General features: G+C 36.1%; 1 protein-coding gene across 1 annotated transcript in view; it reads right to left on the minus strand.

Moving 5' to 3' along the window:
• The window catches only part of IL1RAPL1 (interleukin 1 receptor accessory protein like 1), an 88,991-nt gene that overhangs the window by 36,209 nt on the left and 25,846 nt on the right, over positions 1-26,936 (minus strand). The window contains exon 3 of the mRNA XM_036744204.1: positions 25,955-26,100. Within this exon, the coding sequence (XP_036600099.1) occupies positions 25,955-26,100 (146 nt within the window). The remainder of the gene's footprint in view (positions 1-25,954; positions 26,101-26,936) is intronic.

Genomic DNA, 26,936 nt, shown 5'->3' on the forward strand with positions numbered 1-26,936 from the left:
TTTTTATTTTTTGAAGAGTAGTATTATGATTTGTAGTCTATTTATCTGATTGAAAAAATTATAAAAGAGTTTACAACTATTTAAACTGCTTGGACTGCAAAAAACCATAAAAATTATTTGATAAATTGTTCTGAACTGTATTTTTACTAATGATGTTGATTTGATTCCTTTAAAAGTTTAAGTTGTGCCTAATTATTAAAATCGTTAGGAAAAACTGAAAAAAAATAATACAAAACCACTCAGTAATACCATCTTTTATGAAGCAACTTCTCATTCAAAATCTTAGATACCATACAAAATTGGAGCCAACACTAAAAAAAAAATAACAAAGCCCGGATATTTGGGGGGCTTTTCCCCCTTAGTAATCAGCAAAAGCAATCCACTTTGCTCAAACAAGTCCCTTTTCTCATTTACTAACATCACAAACCATCACCGTAACTTAATGACTGGAAAAACTCAGGAGGCAAATGAATAATGTGTTCTAGCTTTTTAAACCACAGTGAGACTAGATAAGAGTTGATCACATCATCCACCATTTTTCAAAGTTAATTTACAAGGTCCACTGTCAACAAAATCTGCCTCCCCTTAAGTAGTGACAAGGTAGCAGCAGGCACACAGTAGTTTCTTTAGCATCCAAGTTCCTAACCTATGTTCAAGTTTTCTCCTTTTCTTCTAATCTTGGCTGCATTGGATTGGTTTGTGCAAAAAAAAAAAAAACCCTTTTAATTTAACACAATCAAAATTATCCATTTTACACCCTGTTATGCTCTCTAGCTCTGATTTGGTCATAAAGTCTTGCCTTATCCATAGCTCTGACAGGTAAACAATTCTATTCTCCCTAATTTACTTATAGTATCACCCTTTATGTCTAAATCATTTACCCATTTTGACATTATCTTGGTTATACAGTGTGAGGTGTTGCTATAAACCTAGTTTCAGTCAAACTGCTTTCAATTTTTCCCAGCAATTTTGATCAAATAGTGAGCTCTTGTCCCAAAAGCATGGGTCTTTGTGTTAATCAAACACCAGATTACTATGGCCATTTACTACTGTGTATTGTTTCCCTAATCTATTCCACTGATCTACCACTCTATTTCTTAGCCACTACTAGATTGTTTTGATGATTACTGCTCTGTAATACAGTCTGAGATCTATTATGGCTAGGCCACCTTTCTTTACATTTTTTTTCATTGATTCCCTGATATTTTTTACCTTTTGTTCTTCCAGATGAATTTTGTTACTTTTTATAGCTCTATAAAATAATTTTTGGTAGTCTGATTGGCATTGTACTGAATAAGTAAATTAATTTAGGTAGAATTGATGTTTTTATTATATTGGCTTGACCTACCTATAAGCAATTAATATTTTTTCTAGTTGTTTAGATCTGGCTTTATTTGTATAAAGTGTTTTATAATTGTGTTCATATAGTTCCTGGGTTTGTTTTAGCCAGTAGACTCACAACTATTTTATATTTTCTGCAGTTATTTAAAATGGAATTTCTCTTTTTATCTCTTCTTGCTGGACTTTGTTGGTAATATAAAGAAATGCTGGTGATTTATGTGGGCTTATTTAATATTTTACAGCTTTGCTAAAGTTGTTAATTAAACTAGTTTTTTAGTTGATTTTTCTCGGATTCTCCAATTTCACCATCATATCAATTACAGAGGGTGATAGTTTTATTTCTTCATTGTGCATTCTAATTCCTTCAGTTTCTTTTTCTTCTCTTATTGCTGTGGCTTACATTTCTAGTGCATTGTTGAATAATAGTGTTGATAATGGGCATTCTTGCTTAATCCCAGATCTTATTGCAAAAGTTTCTAGCTTAATCCCCATTACAGATAATCCTTGCTAATGGTTTTACATAAATATTACTTATCATTTTAAGGAAAGCTTCATTTATTCCTATGCTTTCTAGTGTTTTTAGTAGGAATGAGTATTGTATTTTGTCAAAAGCTTTTTTCTGCATCTATTGAGATAATCATTTAGTTTTTGTTGGTTTTGTTATTGACAGTCAACTATGGTGATAGTTTTCCTAATACTGAATCAGATCTTTATTATTGGTATAAATCCAACCTGGTAGGATCTTTTTACTATATTGCTTTAATCTCCTTGCTAGTATTTCATTTAAAAGTTTCACATCAATATTCATTAGGGAAATTGGTCTATAGTTTTCTTTCTCTGTTTTTGCTCTTCCTGGTTTAGATATTAGCACTATATTTGTGTTGTAAAAGGAATTTGGTAGGACTCCTTCTTTGCCTGCTTTCTAAATAGTTTATATAGTATTAGAATTAAGTGTTTTTTAAATGTTTGGTAGAATGCACTTGTGAAATACATCTGTTCCTCATGATTTTTTCTTAGGGGTCTAATTGATATTTTGTTCATTGTCATTTCTTTTTCAAAAATGCCTGTCATATCCATTCTTTCTCTCCATTCACAAAGCCACTATCCAGGGTCAGGCCTTCATCACCCCTCATCTAGACTATTGCAATAGCTTCCTACTGCATTTTTCTAACTCCATCTCTCTCAACTTCAATCCATCCTTCACCCAGCCACCAAAGTGATGTTCCTGAAGCACAGGTCTCATTATATCATTCAGTCAACTCCAGTACCTTCCTCTTACATCTAAAATTAAATATAAACTCCTCTTTTTTGCATTTACAACTCTTCACAGCATTGTCCCTATTATCTTCCAGCCTAACTGGAGATACAGCCAAACTTTCCTTCTAACAGTCCTTCATACTTGATACTACAATGACCATTCCTATTCTTTTGCATTTGTTGTTCTCAATGCCTGGAACTCACTCCCACCTGACCTCCACCCTTGGAATCTCTGATTTCCTTCAAGATACACCTCTGGTTCCCCTTTGGCATCAAGCCTTTCCTGATCTGACTAATGGAGAGCACCTTGTCCCCTCTCCCATTACTTTATATCTCTTTTGAATATAGTCATACTTGTACATGCTATTCCCTCCCCACCCTTCCAATCCCTGTCCCCACCACACTCCTTCATATTTATATCCTCAGCACCTAACATTGCCTAAGCACACAGAAACAAAATAAATGTTTATTGAAGGACTGGTTTAGCAATTGGTGAGATTTCATCTACTGCAAGCTAGGGAAGGAAATGGAAGCCAAGAAAGCATCACATTCTGCACATTTTCCTCCAAGGGATATGAGATAATAGGCTGTATGTAGCTGACTTGTAGGTTATATGCAGCTGGAAGGAACCATCGAGGTCATCTAATCTCATTCCTCAAGTTAGGGTTTCAATAAGAGAGCATTATCAAGTGAATGCATCCTGACATTGTGGCATAATAGAAAATGTGTTAGATCTGGAGTCAAAGAACCTGGGTTTGAAACCTGGCTATACCAATGACTAACTGCACCACTTTAGGCCAATAATTTTCACTTCCCTGATCCTTAGTTTTCACATCTGTAAAATGAGACAGTTGGATTAGAAGACCTCTAAGGTCTCATCTAGCTCTAAACCTATGGCCCAATGCAGACAATCTAGAGATTAAATAAAAATAATATACTGAACATACAGCCCATAAGTTCACAAAATTTTGGGTTTCAGAATCTCTTACTCTCTTAAATATTATTAAGGAGTCCAAAGAGCATTCTTTAATGTGGATTTTATCTACTGATATTTCCCATTATTAGAAATTAAAATGTCCTAGAATTATTATGAAAGCAATTTTGACCTCATGAGCCCCCTGCAAGGGTATTAGAGACCCTTAGAGATCCCAGACCATATTTTGAGAAATGCTGCTATAGCAAATGGGCTAGAAATTGATATTACACAAACCTAATAAGGGGAAAGCCTACATGGGATAATACTACCTATCGCTTGGAATATAGTTTCCAAAGCCCTATATACCACCTCTTCCTCTGAACAGCAGGGAGTGACTTTGTTCAAGACTCCTCTAAACCTTTGTTCTGCCATGATTCTTTCAGGGGCTTTGTGAGAATTCATTTTGAAACTGTTATTAGAGAAGCAAAGAAAAACATTATTAGAGCAGTTATATTGTTGATAGAATTTTTTGGTCTATGAACCTGTATATCAGGGCCTAAGGTCTTAATCACACCTCTCTACTCCTTACCTCACACATCTACCCTTCTCTATACAGCACCCAAACAAAAAAAATATCCTAAATAATACAATGTGATCTTTACCTAGGTAAATCATCATTCCTGTTTTTAAAATGCATACATATGTGTCTGAATGAGCAGAATGAGATAATGTGCAATCTATTCTATAGAATAGAATTGGGAAATATCTTAGAATTCATTTTACCCTGTGCCCCTTGTTTTGTTCATAAGAAAATAGAAGGCTCAAGCAGATAAAATGACAAATCTGTTTTTGCATGAATTACACTTTCAGTTTGGCTCCAAAATATTCACATCATCTTTATATGGTTACTATTTAGTGATTCTCTATGTTGGGCCAGCAACTCTAGGAAAAATATGGCAGAGGGGATGGGGGAGATTTTGCTTTTCCTTTCCAATAGAAAGAGTAGAAATGAGGTGAATCATAAATAAACACATTTATTACAAATAGACTGAACTGAAAATAAAGTTTAATTTGCTCCCTTGGCATAGTTCTTTTATTTATATAACAGAAAAGCAAGAAAATTCTTAAAGGTTCTAGATAGTTCAGCATATCTATTTTTTGATAAAACAAAATGAAGAGTTGCTATTAGTGGTTTTTGCTGTTCAGTCATTTTTCAGTCATGTCTGACTTTTTGTGACCCCATTTGGAATTTTCTTGGCAGAGATACTGGAAAAGTTTGCTATTTTCTTCTCTAGCTCATTTTACAGATCAGGAAACGGAAGCAAACAGGGTTAACTGACTTGCCCAGGGTCACACAGCCAGTAAGTTTCTGAGACCACATTTGAACTCAGGAAGATGAGTCTTGCAGATTCCAAGCCCAGTATTCTATCCACTGCATCACTTATCTGACCACTAACAACTTACCAGCAACAAATTGCATTGATTTTACTAATATATTTCTATTATATATATATATATATATGTGTGTGTGTGTGTGTGTGTATATATATATATATGTATATATATATATATATATATATATATATATATATATATATATATATAAAGACCTGTTAAGTAATTAATACTTTAATTTTTTTTTTCCTTTTTTGGGTGTCAAATGTGTATGCAAGAAATACTGACACGTTACCTTTCAATCATGGGTTAAATAGTACCAAGTCAAATTCACATTCCATTTCAAGCTAGAATATAGTTTTTAAAGTCAAGGCAGATAACCTACATTTTTATTCTTTCTGTTACTTAAAAGATGGTCTCTTCCATCTTGGTTTCTGTGATTCTAGCTTGCATTTCTAGTCTTTACTTTGTGAACGGCAACAGCATCTCACAGGAAATTTAACTTTATGCTTTGCACATATAGGGTCTTTTCATCTGAAATATCTCAATCAACTGGACAAATATTTATGTGAGAGAAAATCCTCAGAGTAACAACCTCATTTCCCTTTCAAGTCTGTCAAAATGAGGCACAGTGGCTCAGGAATCCCAGAGAATCTGCTAACACTTGACTCATCACCTAATATATAGTATCAATAATGTGCTATCTAATACATATCCACAAACTGAGTATTCTTGAGCAACTATAGAACAGCAAAAAGAAGACCAGGGTTCAAACCCTGCTTCAACACTTACTTAGCTGTGTGACCACAAGCAAGGCATTTAATCACCTGGAGCCTTAGTTTCCTCTTCTGTAAACTAGAGATAAAAATACCTGTAGTATCTTCCTCATTATGAGACTCAGATGAAACACTGTATATAGAGTCTTAGCAAACCTTAAGACACAATATAAATATAAACCATTAATTATTATTAGATGAAAAAATTTAAGTACAGTGAAGATAAGAGGCATTCAAGGTCACTATTAAGAAGAGTCAGTAAGAGAAATCTGAAACCCACAGCATCACAGACCTAGAAGGTCATCTAGAAGGTCATTTAGATGACCTAGAGGTCATCGAGTCCAATTCTCTCATGACATAGATGAAGAAACTGAAGATCAGGGAGGTCAGGAGTTGGGATTAAAACTCAGGTCCTATGCCTCCAAGTCCATTGCTCTTTCTATGGTGACCATCCTGCCTCTTAAGTGAGTAGTGACTTTCCTTCTTCAGTCAAATATTGATATCGACATGTAAATATATATATGTGTGTGTGTGTGTGTGTGTGTGTGTGTGTGTGTATAGATATAGGTCTATAGAGATCTATATATACATTAGATGACTGAGTATGTGTATATGTACCTATATATGGATATATACCTAAATTATCTAAGATGGAGTCAAGCACATGGAAGAGCCTGAGTACCTATTTCTGGGAGACAGAAGAACTGGAACATGTATGGACATGGACATGCTTGGTTTTTCAGCTGAGAGCAGCCTTTTTCCTTCTCCACGGCCAGAACTGTCTGCATCTTTAAAACTACCTGATGAAGCATAGTCTGCCCTTTCTTTTTCTTGCATTCAAGTTTAAGAGTGACCGACTTTGATGTGATGAGCGTCAGTTGTAGCGGGTAACATCATACAGTAAGGGGAGAGGGCCTGAGAGACATCTCTCCTCACTTATCCCTTAGGGCTTGTGGCCCAGAGAAACAGGCTGGTATTTTGGTCCTCTTTTGTTTATCCTTTTCAGTTCTAGGGGCAGAGTGGTATCTCCACCCCAAGATCCAAGCCATGGGGCTACTGGAGTTTGAGAATCCATGCCAAATGTTGCAATCATTACAGCAGAGAAGCCCTGAGAAGCAAGGATCCTAGACCTATAAAAGAGGGGAATTGTACTTGAACTTGGTGAGACTAATTAATATATAGAGGCAGTGAGTTACTCCATTTGTCACTGTGCCCCTAAGGAGTCGGGGGAAATGCTTGAATATTTGTTCTTCTCATGTGTTTGAAGTAAATATTCCTTGGTAAAACCTAATCTGGTATTGTATTTAAATTGACCTGGGGGTGCTGGTCAAGGAGACTTAAGCCAGCCCTAGGAGTGAAGAGGCGTACCAATTCCCAAAGTGGGACCAGGATAAATCATGTTACTTATACACACACATATACATATATATTTGTGTATGTGTATAATGTCAAATAATAGTATGCAATTTATGTGGTCTAATTAATGACCTATCAAAAATTGCTACTTTCTAAAATCTTCCTGATTTTTAACAAATTAAAATGAATAGTACTTTCATAGCATGGACATATCCACTTTTTGTCTAGAGAAGTCAAATTATAGACACATAATTCATCATCATATACATGTCCTAAATAGTTTATGTGCAATGTAAGGTAGTAGTGAATAGCTAGCGTATTTCCTACAGATGGTAAATGTGACACTAAGCACTGAAATCTGAAAGAAAATGTTACCATGGTGATCTATTGGAAATCAACAAGCTTTTCTCTTCTATATGACCTCAGAGAGTGGCTAGTATTTTTGTGTGTTGTGGTTAATTTCTCATTTTACTGACCTAGTTAAGGTTCATTGCGGAGGGCTGTTTATTAAAGCACTTACACCTTACATTTTACTGACAAAGATTTGGCATTTCTCAGACAAGAATTTGGGATTAACAACCATAAAATGTTTAGCTCTGTTCCACTCTCTAGAAACATAGGAAAGAGTGGCAGGAATCCCAGAGGCCTAGAGTCAATGTGATGGCAGCAGGGGACTCTCTTGACTATGACAGCTGCTGTTCCTTCCCAAAGCAGTTACATGAATCATCTCCCTTTAGGAGTTTTTAGGGAGGTAGAGGCAGTCCCCCAAACCTACTGAAGCATCCTGACTCATGATTCTGATCTAACAAGAAAATCATTGAGTGTAGTATGAAAGAAAGCAAGAGTGTATGCCATCTACATGTGGTAAAATCACTTCATCTGAAGGTGTGCCTGAATTATATGTGTATGTACATTATCACTGTACTATCTAGTACTTTGCTGTGGCAAAGAGTTTTATGCGATATTTGTGTTTTGAAAGGAACTGACACAAATTAGATGAACATTTTGGAAATCTGCCCATGTTTTGTCTAATTTTCTTCAACCATCAATAGGAGAACCAGCTTCTATTTCTCCTTCTCTTCCCATCCCTGACCCAACATGTGGTCTTGGGAAAATCCATTAATCTTTCTGAGCCTCTGTTATCCTCCTCTCTAAAATGGGGTTATTGATATCTTACCTACTTGAAGGCAAGGGACTAGAACAGATGTTCTTTTGAGGTAGAATCTATGATTCTATAATTTATATAAGCCATAATATGCAAATCAACCAGTCTACAAAATGTTTTTGCCAGCAGGTTCTCACTAAAGGCAATGCAGTTAAAATTTAAATATATAGGGCTCATTATCCAGTTGGTGAATTATCCAATCTCTATTGTTTCTCTTTCTTTCTTCTTCCTGATTTGGAGATACTTCACTGAGTAATATGTGGATTTTAATCCTCTATGCTAATTTTGTTCTATTTAGCAAAGATACCTGAAAGTTCTCTATGACACTGACTTTGAAGAAGCTGCAAGAGAAGACATAAGAGAGATTGACTAGTCACATGCTCCCTGAAATGTTAAGAGAATGAGAGGAAGGATCATAAAATTAGAGATTTGCAAGAGACCTCAATGGCCACCAAGTTCAATAACCTCATTTCATAGATGAGGACTCTGAGGCCCATGGAAGTTAAGTGACTTGCCCGAAGTCACACAGGTAGTAAGACTGAGAAGGGCAATTTGAAACCAGTTAAATTCTCTGACTTCAGATCCAATATACTTTCATGGTACCACAAGATCCCTAGGCCCACCTTCTATGGAGGATTTACTGGACAGAATAGGCAAGCATGGCTGGAATGTGATCTGCATTGTTGGATGGAGTCTCCATGGCCGTGAGATTACAAATGGCCCAAATATGGATGGATGTAATGAGTGTTCTGCATATCATGTGAGGATATTTTAAAAAACGAAACTAACATGATTTTTAAACTACTCTTGCAGACATATTTCCATTGCTCCTGGGTTAAAGTAATTTGCATAGGATAAACTATATGGGAAGATATCCTCATACGTTTTGCTGTAACAGTCTTAATTTGAAATTGATATGTAATAACTGTGGCCAGCAATAAGGACCCTCTTCAGTTAAGAGGTTAATTAGTTTAATGGTTGAAGTGAGAGCCTTCTTAAACTGCTTTCCAACAAGAGAATGTCTTATATAGGGCACAACAAAGTCTAAGAGTAAGCTGGGCAAACAACCTCCTTGAAAATACGACCTGGAGGTAAGGAGCTATTGTTCAGAAAATTTCAAAGACAATAAACAAGTGAAGAGAAGGAGATAATTAACTGGAAGGACTTCACCAGACATATTTAAGTGTTTTCAAAATCCATGCATATCTAAAAGGCTGAGGAGTGTTAGCTGCTCTGAAGTTAGTAGACCTTACCAAAGTCACCTTGGTTAGAAGGTCTGCAGTATAGCTAAGCTGACTATAGCTTAGCTAAGCTAAACTGCAGTTCAAAGATTTGTGGACAGATCCATGGGCAGATTTTTATAGGATCCACAAATGTGGATGGATAAAAAACAAAAACCTACATCTTTATTTCAATATAACTGGTTTCTTTTTTAATCCTATGTATTTTATAAACTTAAAAATAGTATTGCAAGAAGGAGACCATAGGCTTCATCAGACTGCCAAAAGAGCTCATGATATAAAAACAATTAGGAACCTCTAATCTAGACTTCTGAACAGAACACTCCATAGGGGCACTGTCAGCAAGTAACCTAACTTTTTCCTCTGGCTTCCTGGGGCTGGGAGCATAACAATCTCTCCCCACCCAAAGTAATAATTTAAATGTAGCCTATATCCAGAGAAAACCATAACCAATAACTTTTATTCATTGTAAAATAAAGTCAAAGTTTCCAGTTCTTACTGCCTACCCTACTTGTTTACCCTTTTCCTCAAGGAATGGGTTATAGCTTATCTGCTCCATCCTAAGGAAAACATTAGACTAGGAATGATCAGGGAATCCAGGATTCTAGTCCTGCCACAGGCATGAGACAGATATCCAAAGGCACCAGATGAGATAAAAAGTTAAGATAAAAGATAGTTCTCAGGCTTTGTGGAAATTAGTTTCTAGAAAGGGAATGTGGCACACAGATAAATATAATACAGAATAAAATTGAACATGATACCTACTTGAGATCCACAAAATTTTATTTGAGATCTGTTGGAGGAAATGGCATTATCAATTGGGGCTGGGGAGAGATATAGAGGACTTTGGACACATCATTTAATTTCTCTGTTCCTGAATTTCTTCATTTGTAAAACGAAAGGGTTGGACTAAATGTCCTCTAAGGTTTCTCTATAAGGTTTCTCTACATCTATAGTATTATGATACTCTAAGTTGACATTTAAATTCGCTTTAATGTATGGAAAAGCATTCAAAGGAGAGTGGTGATATTTCAGAAATGTGTACTACTATGAACAAAATCATGAAAGCAGGAAAATTCAGGTATGTACAATGACTGATAAGTAGTAGCAGACACTAGTTTGTCTTAAACAAAGAGTATATGGAAGAACATATTAAGAGATAAGTCTGGAAAGAGAGGGACAAACCACAGAAGACCTTGAATATTAGTCAAAATAATTGAAAACCATATGTGATAGGAAAATGGGAGATAATGAATGGTTCTGAACAATGGAGTGACATAATCAAGTCCATATATAAGAAAGATATCTGGGGATGGTATAAATGATGTTTTTGAAGAATAGAGGAAAGATTTATGAGGATACTAATAATGAGTTTCTGTATTTAGAGTGGTGGCAATGGAGAGGAACAGATGGATGTGAGAAATACTGAGAAGGAAGAAAAAAGAAGAGGTAGAATGGCAACTGATTTTATGTCAGAGAAAGGGAGAAGAAGCGAGAAACAACAAAGATTATATCAAGGCTTTGAACATGGCACATTCAATAAATTGTAGCGTCACCCCCAATACCAGTATAGGGCAGGTTTTAACGTGTAAGGTTTGCTGACCATATATATGTCCATATGAAAGACCAAGAAATCAGCTAGTTGATAAGACAGTAACAATTGTGCTTCCAGAATTTAGTTTTTAGTATTTTTCCTCCCTCTGACTCACTTCGATGGAAGACCAGCAGAGGGGAAGGGAAGGGAATAAGCATTTATATGGTACATCCCATATGCCAGACACTTTGCTAAATGTTGTCCAAATATTACTTCATTTGTTCTTTACGACTCTGTGAGGTATCTGTTATTGTTATCCTCAAGGAAACTGAAGCAAACCGAAAGCAGAGGTAATAAGGAGGGAGCACAGTCTAAGATAGTGGACAGCCAGGGAAAATGTGCAGAGTTGGAGACTGAGTGTGATGTGAAAGGAAGAGCAAGACCAGTGTCACCAGATCAGAGTTTCTTGAGGGGAGTAAAGAGTAAGAAGAATGTAAAAGTAGGAAGGAACCAGGTTGTGAAGGCCTTAAAAGACAGGATTTTTTATTTGATCCTGGAGATAATAGGGGAACCACTGGAATTTTTTGAGTAGGGGAGAGTGACATGGTCAGATCTTCATTTTGGGAAAAATCACATTGGTTCTTAGATAAAGGATATAGGAAGGTGGAAAGAAAGTTAGTCAGTCAACAAGTACTTGTTAAGCACCTAATGTGTCAAGTGAAAAAAAAGAGACAAAAAAAAAAACCACATACACAAAAAGGTAAAAGGCAAAAATCTGGAGCTTAGTATCTTTGAGGCCAATTAACAAGAGAATATCCAGAATGAAGTGGGGGAAAGTATTCAAAGAGAATCAAACCTTTTTAAAAAATGAAGGTCATGGACCTTGATCTATTATATTCAGGCTTCAGTTTTCCAAACTGTAAAACAAGGGGATTTGACTAGAGAATACGTAAAGTCTCTTTCTACTAAAGTGGAAATCACATTCTGTGATTATGCTTTAGAATTTATATATTATGATTATGGTTGGACATTAATACAGGCTAAAGTCTATGATTCTAAGCTCTTAGGCAGTCACTATGCCTGTGGCTCAAGAAGACAACCACATGGATAAAAATGACAAAAAATATTAAGATTATAGTAGTTCTAGGAAAATTAATAATTAATAGTAAATCCTTAGAAAAAACAATAAAATGTTTCAAAGATTGAGTTCAAATCTTTATTCTGAAAACAATTAACAGATATTAAGCGCCTACTATGTACCAGACACCATGCTAAGCACTGGAGAGATAAAGAATGAGACAATACTGGCTATCAGTGAACTTACGTTCTATTTGATTTTTATGATACATTTGGCTTTTTTTAGTCCATCACAATGTGTCTCCAAAGAGTATGTACATAAACATGCACCAAATAAATACAAGGTAGTTAAGGTGGGAGGGCAGTAGCAGTTGGAGGAATTAAGAAAGGTTTCACATAGAAGGTAGTCTTGAGCTGCTGAATCTTTAAGGAAAATATATCATGAAGGAGTATATTCTAAGCGTTGCTCATGGTCATTGCAAAGTCATTGCTATAGGTGTGTAGGGCTCTGAGTGAGGATGAGAGAAAAGCCAAGTTTGAATATAGAGTAATATATAATGAGGCAGGAGAAATAGGTTGAGGCCAGATTGTGAAGAGCTTTAATCAAACAGAGAGTTAGTTATATATACTTGATTCTAAGGGGAATAAGAATCCTAAAGGACTCATGGGTCCGCTTTACTTTGGCAGTCATGTGGAGGCTGGATTGGGGTGCGGAAAGACTCGAAGGAGGGAGTGTACTTAGGAAGGCACTGATATTTTTTAGGCAAAAGGTGACAAGGGCTGTACCTAAAACGAAAGCCGTGTGAAAAATGTTATGGTTGCAAAAATATTTGACAGTTTAATCAGATATGTGGGGTTCATGGGAGAGGAATATTGAGGAAAACACTGAGGTTAGAAATGTGGGACACTGGAAAGATCATGGTACCTTTTATAGGAATAGGGAAGTTTGGAAGAGGGATGAGTTTAGAGAAAATATGAATATTGCATTTAAGATATTTGAGTAATGCTTGAATTTGGGATGATCTTGGATGAGTCATTTTCTTTCTCTAGGTCAGTTTCCTCATCTGTCCAAAGAAAGGGTTGGATTCTCTAACTTCCCTTCCAGAAAAAATATATTATAACAAGTTTCCTCATAAACTTTTTAGAAGTATCAGGGGATGATAAACCGTCTGTATTGGATCACTTTAAGTAGAACCAGATTTGAGTCAGCAACTGGCTATTGATGCCAGGAAAAAAGATAGACAATCATTTTTAAACCCTTATTGTAAACCAGGCACTTTACTAAGTTTTGGGGATACAAAGAAAAGAGAAAACAAAATAAATCAGTCTCTAATCTCAAGGAGCTCATAGACTAAGAGGTAAACAACATGCAAATAACCAGGTACATACAATCAACACAGAGAATAGATGGCAGGTAATCTCGTAGGGGAAAGTGAGTTGAGGCGAACAGGGGAAGGCATCTGCAGGAGGCATTTGAGCTGACTCTTGAATCCAGAGAAACTAAGAGGGAGAAGTAAAACGGGAGAGTCTTCCAGACATGGATGGGAGTGGGGGAGGCAGCCAGTACAAAGCAGCTATGGGAGGAATGTTCCATGCAAAGAATAGCATCTTGGACAATGTAACTAGATCATAGCTTGTGTAGGGGGGAGTAGAGTGTAACCGAACAGCACCTCTTACCTCTCTAGTTAATCAAAGAATGTAAAGGTAATTGAAGCCAAGAGAGCTGATGAGCTCACCAAGTCTTATAAAGAACGGGAAGGAAAGAAAACCCATGACTAAACTCTGAATAAAGACAGCAAAGGCAACTAAGAAGAAACATATAAAATGAATACCCTTCAATACCCATCAACTTAGACTCATGAAACCTTCCAAATGTGTTCTAAAGGTTGATCTTTAGAACTGAAAGAGACCCTACAACTCATGGAGTTAGGCAAACAATGAGATATCTATTAAACACCTACCATGTGCTAGTCATCGTCATCGTGCTATAACGTTCACCAAGAGTTAATGTAAAATAAATACAAAGTGATTAGGAGAGGAGACACTAATATCTTAGGGAATCTGGAAAGACTTCTTATAGGAGGAGGCACCTAATCATTTGATGGATGAGGAACAGAAGGCAGGATGGAAGTAAGGGAAGAAGGCAGGAAGGAAAAAGGGAAGGGAAGGAGGGAGGGAAGGCAAAGGAACAAGAGAAGGAAGAACGAAGGCAGAAAGGAAAGAAAAAACCAAAAAAATAGAGCAAGGAAAGATGAAAGGAAAGAAAGAAGGGAGGAAGAAAAGAAGGGAAGGAAGAGGGAGGGAGGGAGAAGGGAAGGGAGGGGGGGAAGAATGAAAGGAAACAAAAAAGAACCCTTCCATTAAGCACTTATCCTGTGCCAGGGCCTCAGTCAAGCTCTAGGGACATAAGTATAAAAGTGCCCCTCAAGGAGTTTTCATTCTAATACAGAAAAACAATACATATAGTAAAGTGGTGCCCAGAGAAGGGTTTTTTTTTTTTGGCCTGGAGATCCCCTGTGGTCTTGAGAAGTTCCATGATTTTCCCAAATTTACACAATTAATAAGAAGATCAGCTGAGATATGAAGGAAGATCCCCTAATTCCAAGTTCAGTGCTCTATGTAGGACACCTATTATGTCTTTGCAGTTAGCCTAATCCTGATAATTTCATTATTTTACTGAATAAAGTTCCTACTTTGAATATGTCTACATTGAAATATATTTTGACATGTAGTATTATAGGAGATAACTTCTATTTTTACAGTTATTTTTTTATTTTCTTTATTTTTAGTTTACAACACACGGTTCTACATAATTTTGAGTTCCAGATTTTCTCCCCTCCCTCCCCCCTCCCTCCCCAAGACGGCATGGAATCTCATATAACTACCATGTATAACTTCACATTGAATTAATTTATACACTGGTCAAGTTGTGGAGAAGAATTATGACTAATGGAATGAATCATGAGAAAGAAGAAACAGAACCAAAAAAAAAAAAAAAACAAAAGAGAAGAAAAAAAGGGGGGAAAAAAGGCAAGCATGAATTGTGCCTCAATCTGCATTCAAACTTCATAGTTCTTTCTCTGGATGTAGGTAGTATTCTCCATCGTGAGTCCTTTGGAGTTGTCTTTGTACCTTGTGTTGCTGAGAACAGTGAAGTATGTCAGGGTTGGTCCTCATGGAATCCATATATCTGTGGTTGTGTATAATGTTCTCCTGGCTCTGCTCCTCTCACTCAGCATTATGTCGTGTAGGTTCTTCCAGGTTGTTACGAAGTCCATATCATCCCCATTTCTTATGGCACAATAGTATTCCATTACCTTCATATACCACAGCTTGTTCAGCCATTCCCCAATTGATGGGCATCCCTTTCATTTCCAATTCTTGGCTACCACAAAAAGAGCCGCTATAAATGTTTTTGTACATATGGGTCCTTTTCCCACTTGTGCGATTTCTTTGGGATACAACCCTAGAAGTGGTATTGCTGGGTCAAAGGGTATGAACATTTTTACAACCCTTTGGGTGTACTTCCAAATTACTCTCCAAAATGGCTTGATCATCTCACAACTCCACCAGCAATGTAACAATGTTCCAATTTTCCCACATCCTCTCCAGCATTTATCATTTTCCTGTTTTGTTATTTTAGCCAATCTGACAGGAGAGATGTGGTATCTAAGAGTTGTTTTGATTTGCATTTCTCTAATCAGTAGTGATTTGGAGCATTTTTTCATATGCCTATAGACAGCTTTAATTTCTTCCTCTGAAAACTGCCTGTTCATATCCTTTGACCATTTCTCAATTGGGGAATGGCTTGTATTCCTATATATTTGGCTCAGTTCCCTGTATATTTTAGAAATGAGGCTTTTATCAGAGATACTAATTGTAAAGATTTTCTCCCAATTTTCTGCTTCCCTCCTAATTTTTGTTGCATTGGATTTTTTTGTACAAAAACATTTCAATTTAACATAATCAAAATTATCCATTTTGCATTTTGTAATGCTCTCTATCTCTTGTTGGGTCATGAATTCTTTTCTTTTCCATAAATCTGATAAGTAAACTATTCCTTGCTCTCCCAAATTACTTATAGTATCAGCCTTTATTCCTAAATCATGAACCCATTTTGACTTTATTTTGGTATATGGTGTAAGATATTGGTCTATGCCTAGTTTCTGCCCTACCATTTTCCAATTTTCCCAAAAGTTTTCGTGAAATAGTGAATTATTAGCCCAGAAGTTGGCCTCTTTGGATTTATCAAAGAGTAGATTGCTATAGTTGTTGACTTCTCCATCCTGTATTCCTATCCTATTCCACTGATCCACACCTCTGTTTCTTAGCCAGTACCACGTAGTTTTGATGACTGCTGCTCTTTAGTACAGTTTAATATCTGGTATGGCTAGGCCACCTTCTCTAGCATTTCTTTTCATTAATACCCTAGATATTCTAGACCTCTTGTTTTTCCAGATGAACTTTGTTATTATTTTATCCAGCTCAGTAAAATAACTTTTTGGTTGTTCAATTGGTATGGCACTGAATACGTAGATTAATTTAGGTAAAATTGTCATTTTTATTATAATAGCTCGGCCTAACCATGAGCAACCGATATTTTTCCATTTATTTAGATCTGACTTTATTCATGTGAAAAGTGTTTCATAGTTATGTTCATATAGGCCCTGGGTTTCGTCTTGGCAAATAGACTCCTAAATATTTTATAGTGCCTACGGTAACTTTGAATGGAATTTCTCTATCTCTTGCTGTTGGGCTTTGTCAGTAATGTATAGGAATGCTGAGGATTTATGTGGGTTTATTTTATATCCTGCAACTTTGCTAAAGTTGTTTATTATTTCAAGTAGTTTTTTACTTGATTCTCTAGGATTCTCTAAATAAATCATCATATCATCTGCAAAAAGTGATAATTTAGTTTCTTCTTTTCTTATTCTAATTCTTTCAATTTCTTTTTCTTCTCTTATTGCTACAGCTAACGTTTCTAGTACCAAATTGAATAGTAGAGGTGATAATGGACATCCTTGTTTCACCCCTGATCTTATTGGGAATGCATCTAGCTTATCCCCATTACAAATAATGCTTGTTGATGGTTTTAGGTAGATGCTATTTATAATTTTAAGGAAGGTTCCATTTATTCCTGTGCTTTCTAGTGTTTTTAATAGGAATGGGTGTTGTATTTTGTCAAAGGCTTTTTCTGCATCTATTGAGATGATCATATGGTTTCTGCTAGTTTTGTTGTTGATATGGTCAATTATGCTAATAGTTTTCCTAATATTGAACCAGCCTTGCATTCCTGGAATAAATCCTACCTGGTCATAGTGTATTATTCTCGTGATAAGTTGCTTCAATCTTTTTGCTAATATTTTATTTAAAATTTTTGCATCAATATTCATTAGAGAAATTGGTCTATAATTTTCTTTCTCTGTTTTAACTCTTCCTGGTTTGGGTATTAGTACCACATTTGTGTCATAAAAAGAATTTGGTAGGACTCCTTCTTCACCTATTTTCCCAAATAGTCTACAAAGTATTGGAATTAGTTGTTCTTTAAATGTTTGATAGAATTCACATGTAAAACCATCTGGCCCTGGAGATTTTTTCCTAGGGAGTTCATTGATGGCATGCTCAATTTCTTTTTCTGAGATAGGGTTATTTAGAAATTTTACTTCTTTTTTCTGTTAACCTGGGCAGTTTATGTTTTTATAGATATTCATCCATATCTCTAAGGTTGTCAAATTTATGGGCATACAATTGGGCAAAATAATTCCTAATTATTGTTTTGATTTCCTCTTCATTAGAGGTGAACTCACCCTTTTCATTTTTGATACTGGTAATTTGATTTTCTTCTTTCTCTTTTTTAATCAAATTGACCAAAGGTTAATCAATTTTATTGGTTTTTTCATAAAACCAGCTCTTTGTTTTATTTATTAATTTAATAGTTTTCTTGGTTTCAATTTTATTAATCTCTACTTTGATTTTCAGTATTTCTAATTTGGTATTTAATTGGGGATTTTCAATTTGCTCTTTTTCTAGCTTTTTCAGCTGTATGTCCAGATCATTGATCTCCTTTTTCCCTATTTTATTCATGTAAGCATTTAGGGATATAAAACCTCCCCTAAGAACTACTTTTGCTGCATCCCATAAGTTTTGGTATGTTGTTTCATTATTGTCATTCCCTTGAATGAAGTTATTAATTGTTTCTCTGATTTGTTCTCCGGCCCACTCATTCTTTAGAATTAGATTATTTAGTTTCCAATTAATTTTTAGCTTATTTTTCCATGGTTCTTTGTTACAAATAATTCTTATTGCATCATGATCTGAAAAGTGTGCTTTGACTACTTCTGCCTTTCTGCACTGGATTGTGAGGTTTTTATGCCCTAGTACGTGGTCAATTTTTGAGTATGTGCCATGTACCGCTGAGAAGAAAGTATATTCCTTTTTATCCCCATTCAGTTTTCTCCAGAGGTCTATCGTATCTGCCTTTTCTAAAATTCTGTTTACCTCCTTAACTTCTTTCTTATTTATTTTGAGGTTCGATTTATCAAGTTCAGAAAGGGGGAGGTTGAGGTCTCCCAATATTATAGTTCTGCTGTCTATTTCTTCCTGTAACTCCCTTAACCTCTCTCCTAAGAATTTGTATGCCTTACCACTTGGTGCATATATGTTAAACAATGATATGGCTTCATTGTTTATGGTGCCTTTTAGCAGGATATAGTGTCCTTCCTCATCTCTTTTAATTAAATCTATCTTTACTTTTGCTTTGTCTGAGATTAGGATTGCTACACCTGCTTTTTTTACTTTAGCTGAGGTGCAATATATTTTACTCCAGCCTTTGACCTTTACCCTGTGTGTATGCCCCTGTTTCAAATGTGTTTCTTGTAAACAGCATATTGTAGGATTATGGTTTTTAATCCATTCTGCTATCCGCTTCTGTTTTATGGGAGAGTTCATCTCATTCACGTTCACAGTTATGATTTCCGTGTCTTTTTCTCCATCCTATTTCCCCCTGTTTATGCTTTTATTTCTCCCTTTCCCCTTCTCCTCCTCAACAAAGTTTTGCTTTTGACCACCGCCTTCCTCAGTTTACCCTCCCTCTTTATTCCCCTCCCTTATCTTACCGTTTCCCACTTGCTACTTCTCCCCTCCCTTCTGACCACCCCCCTCTCTTTTTCCCCCCTTTTCCCTCCTACTTCCCGTAGAACGAGTTAGATTTCTAAACTTATCAGGGTATGTTATTCCCTTCTTGAACCAGATCAGATGACAGTAAAACTCAAATACTGCTCTTCTCCCTCCCTTCTTTCCCTCTACTATAATATGTTTTTGTGCCTCTTCATTTGGTGTAATTTACCCTTTTCTACTACCTCCTTACCTCTTCTCTCATGTCCCTCCCTTTACATCTCTTACTTATTTACAGTTATTTTGAATAATTGATTTATTTGCCAGGAAAGGAAAAGTGTTCCACTGCATGGAGAGCCCTTCTTTGAGACAGAAGGACCTGGATTCAAGTGCTGACTCTGATATATGCTTGGTGCAACCAAATGCAAGTCCTTTAATCTCTCAATACCTCAAAACAACTCTTTAAGACTCCGAGATACATACAAGTTGTTAATTTTCTTTGGTGGAAGACAATGGGCAAATCACTTAATGTCTCAGTTGTCCCAGATGACTTTCTAAGACCAAGGATTAGAGATAGTTCATTCATCTGCATTAGTAGTGCGCATTTGCACGCTGAGAATTACCCTAATTCTTGAAATTACAGGTCAAGACCTTTACCTCTCAACTCCCCCAAAAATGCATGGGGAGAATATCATAATCTACATACCTATGCCAGGTTTAGTCACTGCAAATCTTCAAATGTGTGACTAAAAGTGGCTCAAAATTCCAGTCCTTAGTGATGCTAGATATAGTTGCACAATCTTTACTTCACCCTTCAGTGAGTAAAGGTACTACAAAAATACAACAGGCAAAGGGAAGATGATGCGGTACAGTAAATAGATTTAAAATCACTCAGGCTTTAAAATAATGTATCCTCAATGATTTCTATCTTAATTACATTACTAAAGATATTCTGTGGGCCAGGTAATTTATTGACTAAGCCTGGTATCTATTGATTACATTGTTAGGAAAGAAAGAAGCACTTTGGATTTGAGGGGGATGGAGAAACCCTGGTTGTTGATCATTGTTAACGACTGCTTATTCCTTGGGATGAAGGCTTTGCCAGTTTGCAAAATCACTTCTGTGAAGCTTGACTTACTGTCTTCATGTGATCAATAAATCTAAACCTACCTACTCTGAAGCAGATTGCTAGAATACCGGTTAATGGGACAGTTACAAAGTAACCAGATTGGCCAAGAAGCACAATTCCCTGGAGGAAGGAGGCTTTAATTTTCATTTAACTCAAAATAAAATGGTGACATTACAAATTACATTCATTGTTATTCCCTGTCCATTTCTGCTTTATGGAAACCTCTCTTATTTTTAGGCATGACCACAATTTTTCACACATTTCCCACAGCTAAAACTTATTTCCTATTTCTCATTCTAGTTTGATGAGGTATAGAATGGAAACTGATTTATTTAAAAGTCATTGCTACTTCCTACACTACCCACATATATTACTTATTTATGGCAGAGAAACACAAAAGTAAATCCTCTTAGCACTAGCCCATGGGCAAGATGCATAAGGTGAACACAAGTTGGAGAACTCTGGCTAGGAGAGTTAAAGGAAGACAAGGAAGTTCATATGGGGATGGGTAGCAAGGCAGCCTAGAGTTGTACAGGCCTAGAACCTGATAAAGAGAATAGACTTGGGAGCCTCTTATTAGTAGGGCAGCACTAGGACCAAAGATCTGATAGTAGTTCAGATGTCTGAGTGGGCCCAAGAACGCTTAAAAGATCAGGCTGGCTTCTCATTATGGAGGGTGTTGTCAGTACTGCCAGCAGGCAGGGAATGGGGTATAGATACACCTAGGAGATATTACAGGTTTGGTTCCAGACCATCTCAACAAAGCAAATATTGCAATAAAGTGAGTAACACCAAGTTTTTGGCTTCCCAGTGCTTATCAAAGTTGTATTTACACTGTAGTGTAGTCAATTAAGTATGCAACAGAAATATGTCAAAAATGTATCACCTTAATTAAAAATAGTTTACTGCTAAAAAAAATGCTACCATCATCTGATCCTTCAATGAGTCATGATCTTTTTGCTGGCAGAGGGTCTACTTTGATGTTGATAGCTGTTGAGTGATCAGGGTGCTGGCCTAACATTTAGCCCTTGGCCTTCATCATGCCTTCTTCCTTAAGCTTAATCTTTTCCAGTTTTTTTTTTATTTAAAGTGAGAGAGTTCTGAGTCTTCTTTTTACTTGAACACTTACAGGTCATTGTAGGGTTATTAATTAGCCTAATTTCAATATTCTTGTGTCTCAGGGAGCAGGCAGGCCTGAGGAAAGGGAGAGAGACGGGGGACTGGCAGTTGGTGGAGCAATCAGAACACACATAACATTTTTTAAGTTTGCCATATTATATGGGCACAGTTTGTGATACCTTAAAATAATTATAATAAGTAACATCAAAGATCAGTGATCATGGATTAGCATAACAGATATAACAATAATGAAAAAAAGTTTGAAATATTGCAAGAATTACAAAAATGTGACACAGAGACATGATGTAAACATCTGCTGTTGGGAAGTGGTGCCAATAGACTTGTTCAAACCAGAGTTGCCACAAACCTTCAATTTGTAAAAATGTAGCATCTGTGAAGTGCAATAAAGCAAAGCTCTATAAAACAAGGTATGCCGGTATTAGGAATTGGGATAACATCTATGGGCACCACAAAACAATGAAGTTCAATACTATGAACACCCTTTCTTTCACTTCAGGGATGTGTAGATTTGCCTCATGAAGGCACAGGCTGAGTACAATACATTTTTAACCTGTGGACAAGTTAAGTTGGATAGAATGACTTAAATTAAGAATGAAGGGGAAAAGCACTTAACTAACAAATTTTGCTATAAAAGTCAATGGTTGTCAAACATTTTGGTCTCAGGATTCAATATTTAAAAGTTATTAATGACTCCCCCTCCCCCACTCAAAGAGTTTATGTTGATTATATTTATCAGCATTTACCATTTTAGAAAATAAAATTATTTGTCTTAGTATTATTAGAAAAACAGTTTTGATATAAAGGACCCTTTGGAAAGAGTCTCACTGACCACGCTTTGAGAACCTTTGAAGAAGGATATAATTCAGAGGTGAGCTAGAGTCAGCTTCAACTGGCTAGTGAGAGCCAATTGCTAAATTTTCATCGTGAGCATCTACATCTCAGAAACTGTCAAACAATACAAATCAGGGCTTGATTTAAAGACACTAAGAGGTTCTGAAGAGAAGGCAGATAATCAAACACCTCAATAGAGAATGGTGAATGAGGATAGGAAAGGGTAGATACTGAACGTGGTAGACATGGACAGACGGGACTGCTGCATCTCTCCGAGTAAGTGAAGTTCTCTATCATTACTATACTATGGCTCTGTGCCAGGCTTGCTATTTGTCCAAAAGGTAACTCTTTTTTTTTCTTCTGTTCAGTAGGGCTGTAGTGAATACTAATGACAAAATCTCTTTTTCTCCCTTTCTTGATCTTCACCCAAATACAAAGTTCTTGGATGTTCCTACACAAGTAAATGTTGATACACAATGCCTACCTCATTCCCTTTAATCTACTCCATTTCTTCTGGATAAAGTATGCCAATGAAGAACCATGGTCTAGTCATGGCTTTTATTCCACCAAGTCTCTGTGATATCTGTGAGGCCAAATTTGCCTCCTTGCATTAAAATTACTAATTTTTCTTGTGTTTGGACATTTGTATAGGGACCTTTGAATCCATAAGCTTTACTACTGACTCTTTTTTTGAATTTTTTTCTCCTATGAATTTCTGGGCATCACATCTCCTACTTTTTTATTCTTTGTGGACAATTTTCTATAGCATCTGTCTTGGGAGATACATATAAGCAGTCTTATTTCTTCCTCATCCTTTTTAGTTTAAAGCCATTAGATTTGCAAGACACCTGATAATGAACCTTTTTAGGTATACTCCATCTCTGGTCAGGAATCTGTCATATCTTTTTAAACAATGGTCCATAAATCCAAATCCCATTCTCAGACATCATGTTCCTAGTCAGCTATTCACTTTCCAAAAAAAAAATTGGATTTGTTCATCCTTTTTATTCACTGGTGAAGGGTGAGGAAAATGTAGTCTGTGCCTCTATGTTCTTTAGTTTATTTATGAACACTTCTTTATTGGGGAGAATATTTTTCAGGTTCCTTCTGGAAGCATCATTTCTATATTATCTAGTACAGGGTTGATATCCCACAGTATTGAGTTTATAATATGAAGCCAATAGGTATACTCTTCAATGAATTATTAATCATTTCCAGATGGCCTTTCAAAATAAAGATCTGAAATGGAGTTTTGCGCAGTGGTTCTCAAATGGATTTTATGCTAGCAACACTTGCTTCTTTTGCTACAATTAAGGACTCAGAAGTCCAGAAGGGGCATTGCAAGATCAGTTATTCCAACAGTATACCTTAAGGCATAATTGCACTTAACCTTTAAGATAGATCACCTTTGTGACTTGACGCTATCAACCACAGAAGTTCCCAGGGTCACTAAAGAAGCATTATGTATAAGTGTGTTATTGTGGTAGGGCCTGGTAGAATCACCAGTCTGTATGGCTCTGAGACACTTCCTTCAATGGTTATACACCGACGAAGTGCATAAGTAATGCTGCTGCCATACAAACTTCCACTATGAGGATTTAAACAGTAAACAAAACACCTGCCTGCTTATCTCTGTATCTCTAGTATAAACCCACATTAGCCAGCCCAACAGAGATTTAAGTTTTGTCTTTATCTTTTATCTCTTTTGTCTAGAAAAGAATGACTCACTGATTAACAGGCATAGTATCCTAGTACCCTCTGCCTTACTGTTGTTTTTAAGTTTTAATTTTTAGCAAATGATTTTTACATGCACTTATAATGTCCCTCCCACTACTCTCCATCACCGAACCAAAAGGGCAACAGAAAGAAAAAGATGGGGAGAGACACCGTCTCAAACACAAATATTTCAGGAATATGGCTCTGCTTGAAAATAGATGTCTCTGCATTTTAAGTTCATCACCTCTGACAGGTGAATTCTCTTTCTTAATTTTCAAATGCATTCTGTACGGAAGAAGTGGACATGATAATGCTGTTCACCATCTACAACATCTGATGTCAAAATCTGTCTATGGATCGATGTGATTGCTGGTTGCAAATGACAGTGTGGTAAAGGACATAGAAAGCCTGACTCGAAGTCATCAAGTTGCCTTCAATTCCTGGTTGCTGACACAGGCAATATGCTACACGACCATGAGTGGGTCACTTAACCTTTCAGTGTTCCTTTCAACTCTCCTGAAGATAATGAGGATTTGTTCCAAAATTCTTCCAGTCACATTATTTATAAGGTATCTATGATTTCTCTAAATGTCAATAAAGTCATAAAATGTTTGCTTTTCTTTTTCTAACTACAAAGAAATTTGAATCAAACAGGAGGTTTGAAAATATTTATATGCATTTATTGGGTAAGGAAATATTATGGTGTACTTATTTGTAAATACCAGAAAGCTACGTATCAAGCACTTCAGAGTTTGAAAACGTGTCCTTATGGTTTTTTATTTATTAAAAAGTTTCACTACCAAGTAGCAATAATGGCTAGCATCTCACATTTCCTTTTATTCTGAACTATTGCAATGATTACTTCTCAAAAAACAATTAAAAACCCTTAGCAGTTCAACGGATAGAACATTGGATCTGAAGCTTGGAAGACCTGAGTTCAAATCCAGTCTTAAACACATACTAGTTATATGACACTGGACAAATCAGGTAACTTCTGTTTGTTTCCATTTCCACAGCTATAAAATGGAGATTAACAAAAGAAAACAAAACAAACTAACGAATATAAACACCTCCCATCCAGGCCTTTTGTAAGGATAAAATTAGCTAATATTTGTATGATGTTTTGCAAATCTCAAATGATTTACAATTTTAGCTTTTATTATTTTTGTTACTGTAACATATTAGAGGCAATGTGTATCAACCTGTATTCTCAAAGAACTTGCTCTAGGAAGACACAGGATGACTTTGAAATTATAAGAGATCAATCAATCTCAGCAACAACCATTGTGCCTGGGGGGAAAAGAACAAGAAGCAAATGGGTACCCACCGGGAAATGACTGAACATCCTGTGGTATATGAAAATCATGGAGTATTATTGTTACCATAAGAAATGACGAATGTGAGGAATTCAGAAAAAAAATTGAAAGACTTATATGAAGTGATTCAGAAGGAAGTAAACATAACCAGGAGGACAATATGTGAAATTGCTAAAGTAATGCTGAGTATAACACTAAAAAACTTCAAACTCTGATGGAATTGTAATAAACCATCTCAGCCATGGAGAACTGATGGGGAAACAAACCTCCCTCTTCTCAGTAAAGAGATATAGACTGCAGATCTGGAATGCAATAGACACAATCAGACAGATGTGTTTAGTGGCTTTGCTCAAGTGTTTTTCTTTATTACAAGGAAGAGTTTGCAGCTGGTGAGGTTGTGATGAGATGGAACGATGGTGACCAAAAAAAAGCTAACACTAAAATTCATATTAACTAAAATTATTGTAATGTTTTGTTCATATATTTTTAAAAAGCTGGCAGTCCTTGTAGCAATGCTATATATTACTTTATAGCTTTGTTGAGAAAACAGCAATCACTCTTTTTTTAAGTATCTCATGTTTTCCAAGAGAGTCAAGGTTAGAATAAAGTCCTTTCCACTTACAACACCCATAAAGAAACAGTCATCTTTACCTCGTTTATGAAGGAGAACACTGGCGTGCCTGCGTCCATTTCCATTTTCAACATAACAAGAGTAATTTCCCAAATCTCCTTCCTCTACAGAGTCAACGATTAATGAGATGGAAACTTCTTGCTCCCCAAGATGTTCCTTAAGAATCCTGAATAACACACACATACACAAACGTATGTACCATCAGATTATTACATGATTCAGATTTTCTGATATGAAGACACTACTCATAATCTGCAACAGTTGATCTTCAAATTTGGCTATGGTTTGATGTGATCTTAATTAAATTACATCATGCCTCTTTGTTCCTCACTTCTAATGAGAATGCCTGTTTAGTTGGATGCAAATGACAGTTGCAGCTAATTATTTTCTGAGAATGAGGACTCACATGACGAAAACAGAGAGGTGAAGGACACCTTGAAGAAAAGTTTATAAATTGTTTTCTATATGAGGTAGATTATGGTGTTGGTCTAAGAAGGTGAAAAATTACCATGTCTTAGGCTATAAATCCATTTCTCAGCTTATGTCAAGAAACACATTTCTGTGATATTGTGACATTTCAGTTGAAGCCCCTAGTCTGGCATTTTTTAATGATAAAATATAATTGCCTATTTTTAAAGAAATGTGAAATTATTAACCTCGAGGCTGAATGTTCAGATAAAATGGTTAATTCTGACATTTGAAATGAATGGTAAAAAGTTCCCCCAACTAACTGCCAATGAGTTTAGCATTCTATGCAGCAAATAAGGGGATATTTCCTTAAACTGTTGGTACCTTCTCTTAGTACCCTCCAGCTGTGTCTCTACCTCCTCCTCCTGAATTTCCAACCCACACCCACATGCATACACATGTTTTCCGATTCAGGAAAGAAAATAGAAAAACTCCTTAGAGTCTTCCCTGAACAAGCAAAAAAAAAACCCAACAATAACAACAAAAAAGAAAACAACCCAACAAAAACCATTGTAAAGAGGTTTATGGCTCCTT

The sequence above is a fragment of the Trichosurus vulpecula genome, chromosome 2, assembly GCF_011100635.1.
Source record: "Trichosurus vulpecula isolate mTriVul1 chromosome 2, mTriVul1.pri, whole genome shotgun sequence".
NCBI lineage: Eukaryota > Metazoa > Chordata > Mammalia > Diprotodontia > Phalangeridae > Trichosurus > Trichosurus vulpecula.